The 22,170-nt window shown below is 42.1% G+C and overlaps 1 protein-coding gene across 2 annotated transcripts in view; it reads left to right on the top strand.

Annotated features, from left to right (window-relative positions):
- Positions 1-1,658: 1,658 nt before the first annotated feature.
- Positions 1,659-22,170, top strand: part of DTNBP1 (dystrobrevin binding protein 1) — a 131,193-nt gene continuing 110,681 nt past the window's right edge. The window contains exons 1-3 of one of the 2 annotated variants that reach the window (XM_082731837.1): positions 1,659-1,781; positions 13,792-13,845; positions 14,780-14,830. In XM_082731837.1, the coding sequence (XP_082587963.1) occupies positions 1,708-1,781; positions 13,792-13,845; positions 14,780-14,830 (179 nt within the window). In that variant the 5' untranslated portion in view covers positions 1,659-1,707. Of the gene's footprint in view, positions 1,782-3,605; positions 3,846-13,791; positions 13,846-14,779; positions 14,831-22,170 lie in introns of those variants that run through there. The other variant, XM_082731838.1, reaches the window with a different exon arrangement.

Here is a 22,170-nt window from a genome sequence, read left to right as displayed (position 1 = left end):
TAATTGTTCTTTCTTATTAGCCCTTTTAAAACTTCCACTGATTTTTATGATTTACCAGACATGATGGGATTAAAAATGTTCGTAAAACACCTTAAAATGAGACATACACGTGTCATAGACTGATAATGCAGTGGTCAAGACAAAAATGATTGGGCACGACAAGTAAAGCCATTTCCTAGTGATGGGCAGAGTCTTTTGTTCTGATTTGGTCCTTTGTAGGAACCCATGAAATAGTAAATTGACAATTTATGAGCAGAGGTAGTTACTTAATTGAATAAAATTTTTAAAGATGTAGTATTTCTCAGTAACTGTGGCTTCCAAATCAACTAAATACTGAGGCATCTTTCTCGATAGACTTGATCATGTGATCACTTACTCAGTACCCATTTTTGGGAGGTTGGAGGAGGGCTTAACGACAGCACCCCTCTCCCTTACTTGTCTGAACCAACCGAGAAATAAGACAAGAGCGTCAGCATAAAGTGGCCAGAACTTCATTTTCATTTCTGGTAAGGCTGATGAAACACATGGCTTATGTAATATTTATGGGCCAGCAGAATTCCTGTTACTGAACCTCAGTTTAAGGCTTGCCTATCCAGTCACAGAAAGCAACTGGGTCGGCCCAGCCTCCTCACCAGGCAGCCAGTCCTTGTGGAATGGAGTGAGTGTTCTCTGCTGGATATTTGCAGCCACAATAAAGAAAAGAAGATGGGGCTGGGCTCCTTTGTCCCTAGCTTACTAACCAACACAGTCACCTCTTCTCCAGGAAAGGCGTGGAGTGTTACACTGTGGAAGGAGATTTCTCCACAGGGAAGAAATTATCTAGAGGGGGCAAGAGGTGTTCCCCACTGCCCCAACCATAAGCCACATGCTTTATCTTATTTGATTCCTACAACAAAACAATCAGTATTTTCTGTTTATGTTTGGTATTTTATCACATTTTTTGCATGAATTCTGATTTTTAAAAATATTGCATTAAAATATTATTTATTTTGAATACCGAGCTTTTTGGCTCCCCTTAAATTTTGCACCTGAAGTGAATGCCTTATCTGCCTCACCCTAGTCCCAGCCCTGAATTTAAAATAAATGGTGTTGGGACGCCTGGGGGGCTCAGTGGGTTAAGCCGCTGCCTTCGGCTCAGGTCATGATTCCAGGGTCCTGGGATCGAGTCCCACATCGGGTTCTCTGCTCAGCAGGGGGCCTGCTTCCCTTCCTCTCTCTCTGCCTGCCTCTCTGCCTACTTGTGATTTCTCTCTGTCAAATAAATAAATAAAATCTTTTTAAAAAATGGTGTTAAAAAATTAGTTAATAGGGGCGCCTGGGTGGCTCAGTGGGTTAAAGCCTCTGCCTTCGGCTCGGGTCATGATCCCACGGTCCTGGGATCGAGCCCCGCATCGGGCTCTCTGCTCAGCGGGGAGCCTGCTTCCTCCTCCCTCTCTCTCTGCCTGCCTCTCTGCCTACTTGTGATCTCTGTCAAATAAAATAAATAAAATCTTAAAAAAAAATTAGTTAATAAACAACTTTTTCTTAATAATTATTAAATAAATTACCAGAGAGTGATGTGTACTAAGTTGAGAAATAGGTCATGTACAGGAAGTGAATGATCTGTGAAAACCTACCTAAGGGGTTGATATTTAAGCTGAGATCTGAATGCCATAAAGAAGCCAACACTGGGACACTTTGGAGAAGAGCTTGTGAAAGGGCCTCAAGATGGAAATGAACCTGGAGTTTTCAAGGAACACACACACAAGGTTACTATGGCTTAAATGTCAAGGTCATGATAGGTGAGTAGTACAGTTGACCCTTGAACTGATCCCCTAGCAGTTGAAAATCCACATATAACTTTTGACTTCCTCAAAACTTAACTACTAATAGTCTATTGTTTGCTGGAAGCTTTATCAATATAATATAAATAGATTATTTTATATATGTATTATATACTGTATTCTTGCAACAATACCTAATTTTTCTTTTTTTGACATTTCTAGGCTCTGTGGTTCCTCTTCGGATTTCTTCTAATTGTCACATATCTCCAAAAAATTTTTAATGTATTTATTGAAAAAAAAATACATGTAAGTGGTCCCACACAGTTCAAACTCATACTTGCTTACTTGCTTTGGATAGAGTATCAGGAAGGAGTCAAATTTTAGGACTTTTTAAGCCAAGTAAGGAGTTTGAATTTTATTCTGAAGGCACAGGAAGCAACTGAAGGCTTTAAAGTAGGAGAGCAACATAATCTGATCGCTCTTTTAGATAATTCTCTTCAGCTGCCATGTCAAGGATGGATTACAGGGGTGTAGATGGCAAAAGACTAGAATCAGGGGAACTGTCAGTGTTCCTAGTGTGAGATGACAGTGCCCTGGTCTAAAATGATTATAATGAAGATGGAGAAAGGGGAGGAGGTTCCAGGAATACTTTAGAAATAGAGTGGATTGGAAATAATAAAAATAGAGTGGCTTAACTTGAACAACTTGGTGGATGGTGACGCCATTTACTAAAACGGAAAAGACTGGGGAATGAGCAAGTCAGGAGTTGACTATGCAATCAAGTCTTCAATTTGGGGTATGTTGGCTTGGAATGCCTACACTGGATACATGTTAAGTGAGCAACTGGTCTAAATTGAAGGGGCAGGAAGGAGGACAGGGCTGGAAATAGAGAATTGGGCGTCCATCAGTGCCTTGAAAGGATTTCCAGCATGGTAGAGCACACATGCAGAGCGGGAGGCTGGTGATGGGGCCCTGGGAGCGGCTGTTGAAACAGGAGTGGAGGGGAAGGGAGAGTAGAAATACGATGTCAAGAGAAGGCAAGAGAAGAATGTGTCTTAAAAATGGCATGTGGGGGGATGGTCAGCACCTGGGTGGCTCAGTCTGTTAAGCTTCTGCCTTCCGCTCAGGTTATGATCTCAGGGTCCTGGGATTGAAGCTGAGGTAGGGTTCCCTGCTCTTGTGCTCTCCCTGCTCACCAGGGTACCTCCCCCTGCTCTTGTGCTCTCGCTTGCATGCTCTCTCTCCCCCACTCAAATAAATAAATAAAATCATTTTTAAAAAATGGTATAAGGTACTGCTTTGAGAGCCACTGAGAGGTCGAGAAAAAAATCAGGGCAGGTAAGTAACAAATGTCACTGGCAACATGGCAGTCCACGGTGACCTGACAAAGGCGATCTCCTTTGGTATGGAGGGCACAAAAGCATCATGAAGGTCGAAGTGGAAAAGGGTGATGTCGAAACAGCTGGTTATCGTTCCCATTTTATGAGGGAAGAAACCGAGGCTTAGAATAGTTAACTGTCTCATCCAAGGACAAAGCCGCGGGGTCAGATCCTGTACCTGGTGCTACAGGGATGTGCATGCTGCCAAGAAATTTACCCAAATCTCTTCCAAACCGTAAAAACCAGCCCTGCATTCAGCGAAGCTCTCGATGAAAACATTTTCTCATGATGCCAATTCTGTTTCGGAGAAAAACAAGAGGGCCTGGTTTGGGCTACAAAAAGGCATCAGGGCCTCAGTGGCTTACTCAGCTGGACGAGAAGAACCGCCCCTTTTCCGCAACCCGCGGCCGACGCGTCCCACTGCGCCTGCGCGGGCCTGGGCGCGGCGGGGGCGGGGCGGGAGCGCGCGAGCTGGGGGCGGGAACGCGGAAGGGGCTGCGGCGCGGGGCACCTACCGAGCCGGGGGCGGGGCCGGCTGCGAGTGTGCGGGGCGCGCGGGTGACAGGTGTGGCGGCAGCCTTGGGGGACCCGGGGCGACGGCAGCGGCGGCGGCCTGAAGCCTGAGCGGAGGAGACGCGGCGGCGGCGATGCTGGAGACCCTGCGCGAGCGGCTGCTGAGCGTGCAGCAGGATTTCACCTCCGGGTGGGTATTCGGTGGGGACGGGAAGCGCCCGGGGGCTGGGCCGGGGACCCCTGACGCCGCCTCCCTCCCCCCCGCGCCCCGGTCCGCTCGGGACCCGCCCCGCACTTCCCATCCCCGCCCGGCCGAGGAGCGGAACGAACTTTGCGGCGTCGGTCCGGCGGCTCTGAGTAACTTGGGTCCCCCCCGGCCGGCTCCGCCTCGCTCCGCGGAGTGCGCCGGGGACGCCCGCGCCCCCGTCCCGGCATCCGCGCGGCCCGGCGGGGCAGTCACGTGGCGGGCAAGCGCGCCCCCCGCTTCCGCCGGCCGCGGGACGGGGGCCTGCGCCGCCGAGGCACCTGCCGGCTCGGGCCTCGGGCTCCCGCGGCGTCGCGGGGAGCCGGGCCCGCCGCCCCCTGCCCAGGCCGGAGGTCACGGGCGCCGCCGCGCGCGCTGCGGCTCCGCGTCCTGGCGCGGCCCGCTCGCCGGACCCTCGGGCTGCCGGCCGGCCGCCTCTTTCCCTCCCTTTTGTTTGCTCCCTGTGTGTCTGCCCCGGGTTCGGCGCCTTGCCGAGGACATTCGTGGGGCGAGCACAGCCGCGGAACTACGGCGACGTTGCTCGCAGCGAGGTCCGGGTGACAGGCGCAGGCCAAGCGGTTCCCCAGCTTGTCCTAGAGTCCCCGGGGGATCTTGAACGCGCCCGACCCCAGGCTGGCGCCCTTGCGGATGAATGAGTTTTCAGGATTCTCCGGCTGATTCCGGGGCGCGGGGAAGTTTGGGAACCACCGGCACAGATTCCCGCGCCAGACTCCCGGACTCTGAGTCTCCCGTCTCTCAGCAGATGTGGTTTTGCACATTACTTGAGTTGTCTTGCCTCGGTTTCCACAACTGCACGGAGGTGACAAAGATTAATGGACATGTGAGACACAACATGGAGAACAGAAAGCACCGCGTCATTTGTTGTTACTTAATTCGTATTAATTTTTTCATTTCTTTAGAAAAGGTGTCACCTTCAGAGTCTGTTACCTTATCGTACAAATCCTTCGGAGAATTTTCTGAACGAGGACACCTCGATCATAGGGTTTTAAATTGTCCTTGAGAAAGATGGGGCTAAGATTTTGTCTTACGGGACAAAAATGTTTACGTGGTTTGCCTTTTGGATGCTGAGGATTTGAGGCAAATACTGGAGCACTTACCCCATGTAAATCATTTTTGATAATTTTGGTTTGGAGTTGGTGAGAATATGATACACTCTCTGTGAGTTATTAATTTATGGATTTATGGGTTTTTTGTTTTGGGGGGGTTGCATGCTTGCATTCCCCCCCTCCCCATTTAAATTGAAAAAGTAACTTCAGGTGTAAATGATTGAAGAGTTTCGATGGGATTCTGGAATAGTCTGCTTGGAGCATGAGAGTGGTCATAAATAAACCCACCTGGTACACCTGTTAATACTTTGAAGGAGTTTTGAGTAGGTAACAGTCCAGCTTCTGGTAGTTACTCTCTCTCCCTTGTATAGTTGCCATTCATACTCATGATCTTTGCTTAAGAAGGTTAAACTTAACTAGGAATGTAGACTCTGGACCCGAACCATCCTGGGAGGTCTGGACACTCTGAGTTTAGGGTTTAGTTAGGAAGAGAATTGAGATCTGGTTAGAATCCCTTGGAAAACTGACTTCTTGACCCTATCATAGACTGGAGCCACTTTGGGATTAGAGGTCCTGAGAGGGCTGTCAGTCCATGTAGACATTTAATTGGCTCCCTCTGTACTGGCCGCTGTCAACTGACAAACACCCTGGTCACTGTGTGCCACTTAGCTTGTCACCTGGCGGAGAAATCACTCCTTTTCAGGTGAGGTCTGCCTTGCTGCTGACTGGCTGCTCTGAACTCTGATATTCCCTTTTGTCCAGTTCACAAATTCCTGTACAACTCTTAGAAGAAAGAATCCTCTTAATTAACTTTGGTAAACAGTCTGTATTCAGCTGGCGATCAACCTTTTTTACTTAACCAGGTATTTTGCCTTGCTGAGGAAAGATGAAATTAATCAGCAGAGGTGTGTCTTGCATGAAGGCTCAGGGGAATTCACAGGTGAATACATGAATACATGAATACATGGCCCTCACCTCCCCAAACTACCCAGCTGCTCCTGACACTGGTTTAGAACACTTGGTGTTAGTGCGAGTAGAAGAAACCGGAGCAGCGGGCTTCTAAGGAATTGGAAACTTGCAGTGTTGGGTTGCCCGAGGGAATGAGTAGAAGGAAGGCCTGGTGGGTTTCTGTGTTCCTTCAGTGTTGCGGGAGCTGCTCTTTCCAGTTGCCCAGAGTGCCATCCTCTCAGCTTTTCTGCTCATTTTCAAATTCTGAAAGTTCATGGAACTGGACCTTAAAATGTAGGAAAATCTACTTTTTTTTTTTTTTAAAGAGGCTTAGCTTTATCAGTCTCCCAAGAGAATGTCACATTAGTGATAAAAGCATGTCTGAACACAGTGAATTTCCACCTTCCATGCAGACTTAAAAAAAAAATGCAACTTAAGATCAGTTCAGGACAGTGGCTAGAGATGCTGGTGGCCTGTGGGGGGTGGGGACTAGAAGTTGTCCATGGACTTGGGGTATTTTTATAATTTTTAAAAAGGTTATATTTGAGAGTGAGAGTGCACAAACGGGGGCGGGAGGGGCAGAGAGGGAGAAGCCAACTCCCCGCTGAGCAGGAAGATCCCAGCACTCTGGGTTCCTGACCTGAGCTGAAGGCAGCTGTTCAACCAACTGAGACGCCCAGGCTCCCCTTTGTAAATTTTTACTCCTAATAATAGTTATGCCAAAATTTAGATAAACCTGGAAATTATATCATGTTCTTTCTGACTTAAGTGGTTGGCTGGCTGGTCCAAAGGACCACAGGAGTGAGGTTTGGGGCCTCACCCTTCTTGAGTCTTAATTTCATTTAACTTACTCAGAACTCTTCGAGCCTTTTGGAGTGTTCACGTAGAACATGCACTTCTTAGGGATCGGCTTGAGCTCCGAGGGAAACTTTGGGAAATAATGAAGCACATACTTCAAATCCACTCTGGTGTTTGTTTTTTAACTTCTGAGCAGGTAGGACGGAAAGCCTCAGGAATGAAGTAGTCAGGAATGCAGGACCCTCAGAGAATTGATAATCAGATTTACTGAAGGTTTATAGCTGCCTGTCACCGACTGGTGTTTTCCTGTTTTTTTGCTCTGGGTTCTTGCGGGTAGGGATAGAAAACTTGTTGCAGCTATTGCGGGTAGGGATAGAAAACTTGTTGCAGCTAAAGGGTGGGTGTTTACCCCCGCGAGGTTACCCCTGCCCAGGGGACTCATTTTCTCTGCTGCCCTTCCGATCGAAATCCACTGGAAGGAGAGGCTCGAATAATCTAATTCATAGTGTGCTAAAATGGCGAGATTTTGCCTACAGTCTTGACTCTTCCGGGATTACTCACCTTTTTAATAAGCATGAAAAGCGTCTCAGTATTCCACCTGATTAAGTTACTATGTACTGCTCCTACTAAGTGTCAGACACTACTAGGTGACGCACTCAGATGTGTCCTTTTTTTTTTTTTTCTTTCTCTTTTTTCTTCTTTTCAAAGATTTTATTTATTTATTTGACAGACAGAGATCACAAGCAGGCAGAGAGGCAGGCAGAGAGAGAGAGAAAGGGAAGCAGGCTCCCCGCGGAGCAGAGAGCCCGATGCGGGGCTCAATCCCAGGACGCCAAGACCACGACCTGAGCCGAAGGCAGCGGCCTAACCCACTGAGCCACCCAGGCGCCCCAGATGTGTCCTTTTTCCCAGAAATCCTTTCTCATTTCATTAAAAAGCAAAAAAATGTAAGCCATGTGCTCAGTTTTTTTACTAATCGGTGTGTGTGTGTCTGGCTGGATTCTGGGGCTACAGAGTCCTGGCAAAATGTAAAGGGAAGAAGGAGGAACAGAACAGTAAAGATACAAGTGAATGTGTGCGCTGTGTGAGCCCAAAGTGAGGAGTCCTTCATTTTTGCAAAAGGAAGCATTGCAGAAGGCTTCAGAGAGGAGGTGGCTTCTGGACTGGGCCTTGAAGAATGAGGGGTTGTAACAGATTTGAGAGGGAGGGCATCTCCAAGACAGAAGTGGTTGTGGGAGAGGAAGCTGAGAGGGAAGTTGAGTGACTAAGAGAAGATCTTCAGCCCGTTGCTGAATTCATTCATTTATCAAATACTTACTGAGCACTTACTCTGTGACAGGCATCTTCTGGGAGCCAGGGATGGAGCAGAGAACGCAGCAGGCAGCAGTGAATGTCCCTGGGCTCTTTCTTGTGGCTGGAGGCACAGTATCTGGAAGGCCATAGGAACTGTGGCAAACAGTAAAGCAGGTTAAAGGGGTTGGGGGAGTCCTGACGGAGTCTTGGAAGGTTTTTGTGGAGGGAGCAGTGTGAGCCTGTGTTTCTGGAAGAAATTTGAGAGGCTGTGTGATGGAAGAGCCGGAGATGGGGAACAGGGAGAGTGTTTAGGAGGCTCTAATTACGGGCCAGGGGAACGATGGTAAGGTGGTGCCGGTAGCAGTTTCTCAAGGGAATGGACAGGGTAGGCACCGGGGGGATTTGTAAACAGTGAAATGTAGGAAAGGAAAATGGTGGGGAAATTAACGATGTTAACTCGAGTATCTTAGATAAATGATGTCATTTACAAACAGAAGAATTTCAGAATAGTTTTTTGTTTTTGCTTTTGTTTTTTAAGATTTTTTAAAGAATTAATTAGAAAGCAGGAGCAGGGGAGAGGGAGAAGTCAGCTCCCCACCCAGCAGGGAACCCAGTGCTGGGCTGGATCCCAGGACCCGGCATCAATCAAGACCGGAGCCAAAGGCAGAAGCTTCCCTGACTGAACTACCCAGGTGCCCCTCAGAACAGTTTGAAAGAGAAGGGGGGTTGGCTGTGAATTTGTTGTGTGAGATCACTTAGGGGTTGACCTTGAAGAAGCAATTAAGACGTGTGAAACACTTTATACACAGAGCTAACTGCCAAGATGTTGTTTCTTAGAAAATGAGTAAGTCTGCCGTCTTATGGTCATTCCCTGCTGTAAGCTGATTTACCACATAGGCATTAACTAGGTTGAAAACATGGGCAAATCAGATAAAACCACAGCAGGACCAGTGGTGAGGGGTCGGGGGAGACGCGTGAAACGCTTAGGGCACAGGTCAGCACTGACTCGGTGTAGTTGGGGTTAATTAGGATAGAGGTGGTCTACATTCCTTTCCCTTTCCTGTTTGTGCAGCTTTTGTGTGACTCTCTCAGGCTCCAGAGCTGAGGGGTCATGTGTACTCTTTTTTTTTTTTTTAAGATTTATTTATTTATTAGGGGCACCTGGGTGGCTCAGCCATTAAATGTCTGCCTTCAGTTTTTGTGGTGTTCTGCATCCTGAGCTTTCACAGTCGCTGATGAGCTTAGCTGAGTAGGAAATTGAAGCACAAAGGAATGCTGTTAAGGTCCCCCTGTGAGGTTGAGTCAGCTAGAGAAAAGCGCTTTTCCTGCTCAACTTTCATTACCGAGCTCCCGAGGTCATTCTTCCATCTGCTTCTCTGTAAACTTGTTGTGGGGCAGTTCTGCTAATCACCTCCATGTCTTAGGAAGATGCCCCTATTTTAATGTTTTCTGCACAGCCTTTAAAAATAAATGTGCTCTTGTCAAATCAAGGTGTAAGTCTTTGAAACAACCTAAAAATAAGTTGTTGAAGCCTTAGGACAAAGTTGAGGTTAGTTGCTTTTGGCCGAAGATAATTAGGTGCTCACTTATGTCTAAATTGGTAGTCACACAGCAGCGCTTATGTCTTCCTGGGGTTGTGTGGGTTTCAGAAGAAGACTGGGAACGGTGGGGAAGCCTTTTCTGGAAACTGGTGCATTCAGGAACCTCCACTTTATTTCGCCTGGGCCTGATAATGTACGGAGGTTCTTATCTTTCTTGGCGGAGATCATTCTTACTATACTTTTCATGTGAGTGAGTTCTGTTTACAGAATGCTGACAAAGTCGTATGTGGACTTTGATTTAATTCCTGTGGCAAATCATTACTATCAGTATAACACCACCATTTTATGTTTGTGGAAACTGGGGTATTACACCCAAATCAGTATTTCCCTCTTAGTGAGTCCTGACATTGTGAGGCATTAAATTGCTTTCATCAGCGTGTTGTTTCCAGCACAGAATCACCGTGAGAAACTTGAAGTAGAATTAGTACCCAATAAAAACAGTATGTTGCTTTTGGTTGAATTCTAGGTTTTGAGTATATATTTCAGAAGGGACTTTTTTGCTTTTTTTTGTTACTTGTTAAATACACCTGACCTTAATGTATGTGTGTGTGTGTATAAATATATATATATATATATATATATATATATATATTTGACCTCATTTTTTCAGCTCTAAGAATAATAGTCCTTGTGACCCTTGTCTGTTCCTCTCCTCAACCTTCTTCACTGTTTCCCACCTCCTTCAGCTTCCTTGTTTTCTCCATCGGTTTCTGTTCTGAATTTTGGCGCATGGATGATTGAGAAGGTGTGATGAGAAGAGGTGGATGTCTAAAAGACTGTGTTTGTTACAAAAATGTTCACAAAGTTTCAAACATATAAAAAATAGAATCACCCGGTTGACAGGGCATATCCATGATTGAGATCCAACAGTTGTCCCTTTTACTTTGGCCAATTGTCCAGTGTCGCCACTTTCAGTTTTTGTCTCCTGTCACGGCTGTGATTGTATAGTGGTTAGTACTCTGTGTTGTGTCTCTCCGGTCATTATAAAAGTCTCAGATTTGTCTATTACATCTCTCCATCAGTTTGCACCCCTAAAGAGACAGATTACATAAATGCAATCCCGACATCATACTTAACAGAATTAACACCAATTCTTTGATATTATCAATGATCCAGTCCATAATCAAATTTCCTTGTTCTTCGAAGTGTCTTTTTACAGGTGATTTGTTCAAATCCAGATTAAATAAGTTCCACACATTACATCTGGTTAAGGACCAATTTTAAAGCAGACGGCTGTTAAGGAGCCACGTGGAGAAGCTCTCCTTGACCCTTCCAATGATTTTATTTTCAGCTTCCTGTGATATTCCTTCTTTCTATTTTTTTCTTTTTTGGGGGGGTGTGTGGAGGAGCACCCCAAATTTGATGTATTACAGTTGACAAAGCAAAAGTTTATTTCAGAAATAAATATTTGAGATACCAACCTCCAGATTTGCTGGACCATATAAGAATGGTCCAGAAAGGATCTTAACAGTTCCCTTGCAATATCCTTGTATACCTAACTATATGGAATTGCCCTAGATGACTAAAAAATTATTAAAATAATTTTGAATATAATGTACCACTGTGTATAACCATCCTTGTATAATTCTAGCTGGGATGTCACACCTAGGTGCCTTTCTCAATTTTGGAGTGGAGGTAATAGAGGGTGACTGTCAAAATACGTTCTCCTAGTTATTGCGTAATCTTAATTTAAATCTTAGTTTAAACTGTATTTACTAGTTGCCAAGGTGAAGCTTGGAAATTTATTTTTTTTTAAGTTTATTTATTTATTTATTAGAGTGAGAGCGACAGAGAGCATGAGCAGGGGGCAGAGGGAGAAGCAGGCTCCCCGCCACGCAAGGAGCCTGATGTGGGTCTTGATCCCAGGACATTGGGATCGTGACCTGAGCTGAAGGCAGACGCTTAACCAACTGAGACACCCAGGTGTCCCGAAATTTATATTGTTTCTCTAGGACAGTTCAGACTTTTAAAATACAACTCCTAGACTCATCTAGAGAGAGAGAAACAAATGAGTTTTGTATTAAAGAGATTGCAGAGTCTTTTTAACAAGATGATGAGCTCATCTCATCAGTATTTTAGTTTTTGAAAAACAATATAGAGTAATGTAAAAATTTTTGTATGAAACTGGCATTCCAGTTTTTTGTTTTTGTTTTTTTTTAAGTCCCTTTCTGGTGGTTAGCCAGGCATTACGGACAAAAAGGTTGGAGTCCTAGGTCTGGGCTTACACAGAGAGGCTCAGGCTCGGGGGCGTACATGGGAGAGGCAGCTTGGACAGTCTCGGTTTCTAGCTGAGAGCAATCGAGCACTTTGAAGAAGGGGCACCTATTTCTTGTTTTACCAAAGGCCTGTTCGGGGCTAGTGGTGGTACTGTGGCCTGTGTTTCAGACTCTACATAGAAACAAAGATCTGTTGAAATAGCCACATTAAGAACATTTAACAGTAATATCTCATTTGATATTAGAGTGGCTCACAAGGTAGCACTCACTTTCTAGCAACTTCTGTTCTGTGGTACAGGATCAGCAGCCAAAAGAAGAAAATGGGCCAGAGAAGCAAAAATAAACTGTACAGAGTCTGTGAACTTCATATGCTATGTATGGAGGAACCCATTTAATTTTATTTTTCTGTGCATCTCTAGCCCATTTATCTGTTTCCTAGCCCAGGAATTTTAAAAAGCTAATAACAGCGAGGGAGGAGGCTGCAGTAGCGTGGGAGCAGCTGAAGCAGTGAGGTTTCCTCGGAGAACCGGATGACCAGTGGTGGGGGTGGGAGATTTAAATCGAGAAAAAAAAAAAGAGAGAGACACAGGATCCCAGACACACTCAGATCGCCGTAGACTGACTTCAGGTAGGGAGATGAAAAGGCATTCCCAGCTCGGACTTCTGAGGAGATGACCACGAAAAGTCATCAGTGGTATTCATAAGAATGACCTGGAGTTAGCAGAAAATGTTAAATAGAATATACCAACTCCTCTTCATGGGAACCCTCCTCTGCTGTTGGTGGGAGTGCCAGCTGGTGCAGCCCCTGTGGAAAACAGCATGGAGGTTCCTCAAAAAGCTGAAAATAGAGCTACCCTGTGACCCAGCAATCGCACCACTGGGTATTTACCCTGAAGATCCAAATGTAGTGGTCTGAAGGGGCACGTGCACCCGAATGTTTATAGCAGCAATGTCCACAATAGCCAAACTATGGAAAGAACCTAGATGTCCATCAACAGATGAATGGATAAAGAAGATGTGGTGTGTATATACACACACACACACACACATGAATACTATGCAGCCATCAAAAGAAATGAAAACTTGCCATTTGCACCGACATGGATGGAACTAGAGGGTATTATGCTGAGCGAAATAAGTCAATCAGAGAAAGACAATTATCATATGATCTCTCTGATATGAGGAATTTGAGAGGCAATGTGGGGATTTTGAGGGGTAGGGAAGGAATAAACGAAACAAGATGGGATTGGGAGGGAGACAAACCGTAAGAGACTCTTAATCTCACAGAACAAACTGAGGGTTATCGGGGGTGGGGAGGTCGGAGGTGAGGGGTAGGGAGGGGGTGGTGGGGTTACGGACATTGGGGAGGGTATGTGCCATGGTGGGTGCTGTGAAGTGTGTAAACCTGGCGATTCACAGACCTGTACCCCTGGGGCTAATAATACATTATATGTTAATTAAAAAAATTAGAAAACATTAAAAATTTTAAAAAGAATATACCAAGTCCTCTTTAAAGAAAAGGGTTTGTAATATATTTTAGAAAACTTTTGATCAGTGTCTAAAATTTCACAAAATGTTTGTACTTAAAGAGCTTTGAGTGCCTAGTATCTTACCTGTTTTATTAAAATGTGCTGCTTAGGCATCTTTGTTACCTACGAAATTCACCTGTGTGCATCACTCCTTTTTCTAATGATGCCAGGTAAATGACCTTTTCCTAGATCAATCAGTCTTAGGAATTATTTATAAAAAGGGGATTGGGGCAAGAAAAAATATAAAGATGTTTGCTCTAGATATTCTATTTGGGGTGTGACATACAGTAAACACTCAAATGCTTGTCTGTGGAGGTGCTGAATTCTTGCTAAAATAATTAGCTCATCTGATCTAAAATTTTAAGAACTATGAAACTCATGGTTGCAAAAAAATTTTTTAAGCTGTGAAAATATGATAACTTCTACTTATTGAATTATAGGCTGAAGACTCTAAGTGACAAGTCAAGAGAAGCTAAAGTAAAAAGCAAACCAAGGTAAGTCTGTGCTAAGATTTAATTTACTGTGACTTAAATTTCACACAGCCTTCGGCTCTAGTTCTAATAGCATGATTACTTTAGTGGGGTTCATGTCGTTGAGTGCCTCTGACTACAGAGCAGTCTGATTATTTATAAATTGTGTAATGCGGGAAATTGATAAAATTGTGAAATGGCTGAGGACATGGCGAGGTGTAGTTGTTTTATTCTGGGACAGCCAGTGGTTACTGTTTGATCGCAGTTAATCATTTTGTATATTAAGCACAAAGTAAAAGTCCTTCATTATTGAGAAGCAGATTAATAATGAAACAGTACTTGGCAAGTGAGCCTCTGAGGCTGTAACCTGTTTTATATAAAAAACAACAGTATTGTGCAACTTTTCATTTTTTTTTAAATACATAAAACATGACCAAATTTTACTTTAAACCTAGAGATTATGAGCTTTTAAAAAACTTTCTTATTGAGGCGCCTGGGTGGCTCAGTGGGTTAAAGCCTCTGCCTTCGGCTCAGGTCATGATCCCAGGATCCTGGGATTGAGCCCTGCATTGGGCTCTCTGCTCAGCAGGGAGCCTGCTTCCCAACCCCCCACCTGCCTCTCTGCCTACTTGTGATCTCTCTCTGTGTCAAATAAATAAATCTTTTTAAAAAATTTCTTATTTAGTTTTTATCAAGGTGTTTATCTTATGTGCTAAAACCAACTGTAGGGCAGAATGATGGGTGATGGTATATTACAGTATTTTAATTGTGAACGAAAGCAATACATTTCTCTGAAAGTTTAGGTAAATTATCATTAGTAATTTACAAATATTCCACATTACAGTTAACAGTGTCAGAATTCTCATATGTAGCTTTTTATTTTTTTAAGTTGGCCTAAATTGGAAGCAATTTTAATTAAATAAGTGGGTTTTTTTGTTTTGTTTGTTTTTTTTGGCAGAACTGTTCCATGTTTGCCAAAGTACACTGCTGGTCTAGAATTACTTAGCAGGTAAGTGTTTCCATTTAAGTAAGAAAAGTATGCTTCTGACTATTGTCTAAAAATATTTATAATTTTATAGATAGAATCCTTAAAGCAACTAAATTTTACCTAAACAGTGATTAGAATTATTAACTTATTCATTTCCCTGAGGGGTTTTTACTTCTCATAGATTAATGCAAAGGCCATTCAGACTTTAAGTAGATTGATTACTTTTGTATCTGCAAGTCAGTACTTTATTATGTGTATTTATATTTATGGTTTTTCTGTTGCAAGAAAATTGATTTTGAATTTAATTCCTTGATAATCCTCTTACTTTGACTTTTAATTTTATGCCATTTCTTCTCTATTTCCCCTCCTACTGGCACCCAGATTAATATGAAAATACATGATTTTCTTACATGTGCACCAGAAGCATAAGCCACAAAAGAAAAAAATAAATTGAACTCTATAAAAATTTAAAACCTTTGTACTTCACAGAACCCATCAAGAAAGTGGAACAAAAATCCACAGGATGGGAGGAAATATTTGCAAATCATTTTTCTGCCGAGGGACTTGAATCTAGAGTATATACATTTTATAACTGAGCAATAAAAAGACAATCCAGTGAGGAACAGGCAAAGGATTTGAGCAGAAGTTTCTCTATAGAAGATATAAATAGCCAAAAGTCACATGGAAAGAAGCTCAGCACCGTTCGTGGCTGCTGTCAAGGCCACAGTGAGATGCGCCTTCACACCCCCTAGCCGGGCTATAATCAGGAGCACAGACAGTAGCCGGCCTTGAGCACATGGAGAAATGGCGCCCGTGTGCACTGCTGGTGGGGACAGAAAGTGGTGCGGCTGCTGTGCACAACGGTTCGGTAATTTCTTAGAAAGTTCAATATAGAGTTACTGTATGACCTGACAGTTTCACACCAAGAGAATTGAAAACCAATGTCCACATAGAAACTTGTGCACAGACAGGCATAGCAGTATTATTCATAATAGCCAGAAAGTAGAAACAACACAAATACTCATCAACTGATGGGTGCACGGTCAGCCACCGAAAGGAGCAGAGCGCTGGTACGTGTTGCGAGGTGGGTGAATGCCCAGAAGCAGCACACGGGCCACGTGTTACATGATTCCATTTGTGCACATGTCCTGGATGGGCAAATCCATAGGGACAGAGAGTAGATTAATGGTTGCCAAGGATGGGAGGAGAGAGAGGAGTGAGTATGGGATTTCTGCTTGGGGTGAGGACAGTGATTTGTGATTAGATGGTAGTGATAGTTGCCCAACACTGGGAATATACTAAACACTACTGAATGACACACTTTAGAAGGGTGTATTTTATGGTGTGTGAATTACCTCAGTATAGCTGTTACAAAAATATGTGATTTAAGTATGTTATATGCGGTTCTGAACTTAATGTGCCCTCTGACAGATCCGTGCTAAAGATGCGTCACTCCTTGTCCTGAGCTGTGTTTAGGATGACACAGTCACCTGCGCCTAGAGTTCGCTTTCTCTTTTCTAGCTCTTTACTGCCTTTCTTTTTGTGGTTGCTCAATCCAGAGATTTTTTTTTCTCTTTTTTGAAATGAAAAGTGCTTAATTTGATGCCAATTTCCTGCTTGGTTTTGTTGAGTGAAGAGTAAGTGAACATGAAAGAAGGTATAGTAAAGAGCAGTGGTGTACTGTTTACGTTTTATCTTTATTTTCGTAAATCTAGTGATTTCGTTGAATGGACTTCATTGAAAGAAGTGTTTTAGATGCGTAGCTCTTCCTCTGTGGTAGTGGTTTGAAAGGGGGTGCACCGTGGGACTTAATATGAAAATTTAGAGCTGTAGGAAGATGTACGTAATATGCCCGTTGATTGCCTTGAAACACTGCTTTGGGGCGCCTGGGTGGCTCAGTGGGTTAAAGCCTCGGCCTTCAGCTCAGGTTATGGTCCCAGGATCCTGGGATCGAGCCTCGCATCAGGCTCTCTGCTCAGCAGGGGGCCTGCTTCCTCCTCTCTCTCTCTGCCTGCCTCTCTGCCTACTTGTGATCTCTGCCTGTCAAATAAAATCTTTAAAAAAAAACAAAAAACAAAAAACACTGCTTTATTCTCTTTGGAACTAATATGTGGAGGAAGGACTATTTTAAATAGCAGATCTCTAAATTATAATGTTTTTAATTGTGAAAATTGTGATGAAATGCCCATAACATGAAATTTACCAGCTTAACCATGTTTAAGTGCGCATTTCAGTTCAGTAGTGTTAATAAGCACATTTACGTTGTTACGCATCCAAACTCCACAACTTTTCATTTTGCAAAATGGAAACTTTGTGCCCATTAAACAACAGTTCCTGGTTGCTCCCTTCCCTGTCTCTGGTGGCCATCATTCTACTTTCTCTTTCAATGAATCTGACTACTCTGGGCACCGCGTGTAAGTGAACTCAAGCAGTGTTTGTCTTTTTGTGGCTGGCTTGTTTCACTGAGCATACTGTTGGCAGTTCTGACATATACTGTTGAAGCCTATGTCAGAAGTTTCTTTTTAAGGCTGATTAATTTTTTTCATAACTATATACCATATTTTGTTTATCCATTCGTCCATTAGTGAACACTTTGTTTGCTTCCACCTTTTGGCTATCATGAGTAACGCTGCTGTGAACGGGAGTGTGCACATCTCTCTTCAAGACCCTCCTTTCAGATTTTTAAATCCTTTCAGATTTACTCGCAATTGCTGGATCATATGGTCATTATATTTTTAATTTTTGGAAGAACTACTGTACTGTTTACACAGCAGCCACACCGTTTTACATTACCACCAGCAGTGCACAGCGGTGCCCTTTTATCCATATCCACACCAAAACTTATCTTCTGGTTTGGGTTTTGTTGTTTTTTTTAATAGCCATTCTAATTGGTTTGAAGTAGGAACTCATTGTGGTTTTGATTTGTATTTCCTTAACAACTCATGGTGGTGAGCATCTTTTCATGTGCTTATTGGGCTCTTACTATATCTTCTTCAGATAGGTGTCTGTTCAGGTCCTTTGCCCATTTTTGGATAGGGTGGTTTTTGTTGAGTTTTAGGAGTTCTCTCGGTATCTGGATCTTAATAGATAGATGCTTTGCAAGTATTTTCTCCCATTCTGTGGGTTTCCTTTTTTTCTCTGTGTTCACTGATGCACAAAAACTTTTAATTTTGATGAAGTCCAACTTCACCATTTTTTGTGCCTTTGGTTCCCTGCCCAAGAAATCATTGCCAAACCCAAAGTCATGAAGCTTTTCCTATGTTTTTTTCTAAGAATATTATAGTTTTAGTTCTTATGTTTAGATTTTTGATCCATTTAGTAAATTTTTGATGATGTAAAGGGCACAACCTCATTTTTAACATATGGATATCCAGTTTTCCCAGCTCCATTTGTTAAAAAAAACTGTCCTTTCTCCATTGCATGGTCTTGGCACCCTTGTTGAAAATAATTTGACTGTGTATGTGAGGATTTATTTCGGGGCTGTTTCATTGGTCTGTATCTGCTTTTATAACAGTAGCACACTGCTTTGATTACAGTACCTTTGTAGTAAGTTTTGAAATCATAAGTGTGAGTCCTCCAACTTTGTGGTTCTTCTCAAGATTCTTATGGCTGTTCTCGGTCCCTTGAGGTTCCATATGAATTTTAAGGTGGATTTTTTTTATGTTTCTACAAAAAATGTCATAGGGATTTTGATAGAGATGGCATTAAAATTTATAGATTACTCTGTGTATTATTGATAACATCTCAATGATCTTAGTCTTCCAATCCAGGAACATGGGGTATCTTTCTATTTACATTGTCTTTAATTTCTTCCAGCAGTGTTTTGTAGTTTTTATCATACCTGTCTTTCATCTCCTTTGTTAAATCCTAAATTTTTTAATGCTTTTACAAATGGAATTTTTAAATTTCTTTTTTGAATTTCCTTGTTGACATATGGAAATACGACTAACTTTGTGTGTTGATTTTATATTCTGCTACTTTGCTGAATTTGGTTATTAGTCCTAACAGGGTTTGTTTCTGTGGAATCCCTAGGCTTTTGTACTTGTAAGGTTATATCACTAGCAAACATAATATTACTTCTTTCTTTCCAGTTTGATACCTTTTCTTCTTTTTCTTGCCTAATTGCGCTGGCTAGATCTTCCAGTATCGTGTTGAGTAGAATTAGCAAAAGCAGGCATCTTTTTCTGTTTCTGATTTTTGAGGAGAAGCCTTTAGTGTTTTGTCACCAAGTAAGATGTTTTTTATATTTTCATATTTCATATGTGGTTTTTATTTTTACATAGTTCCCTTTTATTCCTTGTTTTTTAAAAATTTTAAAAAGATTTTATTTATTTGAGAGAGAGAGAACGAGAGAGAGAGCATGAGAAGGGGAAGGGTCAGAGGGTGAAGCTGACTCCTCGCCAAGCAGGGAGCCCAATGTGGGACTCGATCCCAGGACTCCAGGATCATGACCTGAGCTAAAGCCAGTCGCTTAACCAACTGAGCCACCCAGGCGCCCCTGTTTCTTGAATTTTTATCTGAGTTCATGAAAGTGTGTTGAGTTTTGTCAAATGCTTTTTCAGCATCAACTGAAATTATATATTTTTTCCCTTTCATTTTGTTAATGTGGTATATAACATTGATTGGTTTTCATATGTGAAGTCATTCTCAAATTCTAGGAAAAAATCCTGATAGTTTGTTATCTATATCCTTTGAATATGCTGCTGAATTCAGTTTGCTGTATTTTATTGAGGATTTCTACATCCATGTTCATAAAGGAAATTTATTGGTCTGTAGTTTTCTTATAGCATCTGTGTCTTTGGCTTAGGTATCAGGGCAGTGCTGGCCTAGAATGCATTAGGGAGTGAGTGTTCCCTCCTCCAGTTTTTTGGAAGAGTTTGAGATAGTTGTTTTTTTAATGTTTGGCAGAATTCATTGGTGAAGCCATCAGGACCCAGGCTTTGCTTTTTTGGGGAGGTGCTTAAATTTTTTTTCCAGTTTTATTAAGATGTAATTGAGATATGTCACTATGTAAGTTAAAGGTGTACAGTAATAGTTGTTTGATTTACGTGTATTGTGAAATGATCACAGTGAGTTAAGTTAGCCTTTATTATCTCGTAGAGATGAAACAAAAAGAGCAAAAATAGAAATTTTTTCCTGTGATGAGAATTCTTCTCAGCTCCCATACATGTCACACAGCAGTATACTGAAGTCATCCTGTTATACTTCCACTCCTAGTACTTACCTTCCAGCTGGGCGCATAATACCATTTGACCACCTTCCTCTAGTACCCTCTCCCTCCACCCTCTGCCTCTGGTAACCACAAATCTGATCTCTTTTTCAGAGTCTGAGTTTTTTTTTTAATTCCACATATAAGTGAGATCACACCATAGTTAGCTTTCTCTTTCTGATGTATTTCACTTAGCATAATACCCTCAGAGTCCATCCACGTTGTCACAGACGGCAAGAATTCCTCATTTTTTGTGGTTGAATAATATTCTGTTGTATATATTGTATATGTATACACCAATCATCCATCAGTGGATGCTTCCATTGTTTCTGTGTCTTTACTATTGTAAATAATGCTGCTGTGAACGTTGGGGTGCAGATAACCTTTTTGAGTTAGCGTTTTTTTCCCCTTGGATAAATATCTAGAAGTGGGATTGCTGGATCATATGGTAATTCTGTTTTTAATTTTTTAGGGCCCCCCGTTTTCCATAGTGGCTATACTTGTTTAAAGTCCCACCAAAGTGTGGTGAGGGTTCCTTTTTCTCTACATCCTCCCCAGCATTTGTTACATCTTTCTGATGATGGCCATGCTAACAGGTGGGAGGTGCTATAGTTCATTGTGGTTTTGATTTGCATTTCCATGATAATTAGGATGTTGAACATCTTTTCATATACCTTTTGGCCATTTATCTGTCTTTGAGGAAATGTGTACATCTTTCAAAATTGGATTTATTGGGGGGGTTTTTTGGTATTGTATATGTTCCTTATATATTTTGGATATTAACTTTTTAGCAGATATATGGTTTGCAAATATTTTTTCCCATTCTTTAGGCTCTTTTCACTTTGTTATTTCTTTTGCTCTGCAGAAGCTTTTTAATTTGATAGAGTCCCACTTCTTTTTGTTGCTTGTTCTTTACATGTCGTATCTAAAAAATCATTGCCAAGACTCAGGTCATGGAACTTTTTATGGATGTTTTCTTGTAGGAATTTCATGGTTTCAGGTCTTACATTTAGGCCTTTAATCCATTTTGACTTAATTTTGGAGTGAGGTATAAGATAGGGGTAGAGTGCCATTATTTTACATGTGAATATCCCATTATCCCAGGACCATTTACTGAAGAGACTGTCTTTTCCATTGAGTATTAGTTGACCACATATGCTTGGGGTTATTTCTGGACTTTTATTCTGTTCCATTGATCTGTTTGTTTTTATGTCAGTTGCATACTGTTTTGATTACTGTAGCTCAATAGTGTAACTTGAAATCTGGAAATGTGATGCCTCATTCTTTATTATTGTTTACTAGGATTGCTTCAGCTAGGTGAGGTCTTTGTGGTTCCATATAAATTTTAGGATGGGTTTTTGCACTTCCTGTTAGAAAAAAAAATCCCCTAGAATCTTGATAGGGATTGCATTGAATCTATGGATGGCTTTTGGTAGTACTGATATTTTAACAGTTCTTCCAGTCCATGAATGTGGGGTGCCTTTCCACTTATTTTCCATCTTTGATTTCTTAAATCATTGTCTTAACAGCTTTCAGAGTAGAGATCTTTCCCTTCTGGGTTAAGGTGATTCCCCAGTATTTTATTGTTTTTGATGCTATTGTAAACGGGATTGTTTTATTTTTCAGATAATTCATTGTTTATAGAAATCTTACCAGTTTTTGTGTATTAATTTTGTATCTTGCAACTTTTATTGCATTTGTTGATTAGATCTAACAGGTTTTTTGGTGGAGTCTTTAGGATTTTCTACATTTAAAATTATGTCATCTGCAAATAGAGACAGTTCTACTTCTTCCTTTCCATTTCTGATGCCTTTTATTTCATTTTCTTGTCTGATTGCTCTGGCAAGGAGTTCTTAGTACTCTGTTGAATAGGAGTGGTGAGATTGGGGACCAGAATATCTTTGAACCTTTCACTGTTGAGTATGGTGTTAGCTGTGAGCTTATATTACGGCTTTTATTATGTTGAGTTATCCTCCTTTTATACCTAATTTGTTAAGATTTTTTATCATGAGCAGATGTTGAATTTTGTTAGATGCCTTTTCTGCATCTATTGAGATGATCATAGGCATAGGATTTTTTTTTTTTTTTGGTCTTTCTATAAATGTGGTATATCACATTGATTTGCAGATGTTGAACCATCCTTTCATCCCAG

Source organism: Mustela nivalis (genome assembly GCF_964662115.1).
Source record: "Mustela nivalis genome assembly, chromosome: 5".
Taxonomy (NCBI): Eukaryota; Metazoa; Chordata; class Mammalia; order Carnivora; family Mustelidae; genus Mustela; species Mustela nivalis.
The sequence above is the reverse complement of the archived record's forward strand: the minus strand, read 5'-3'. Positions and strand labels throughout refer to the sequence as shown.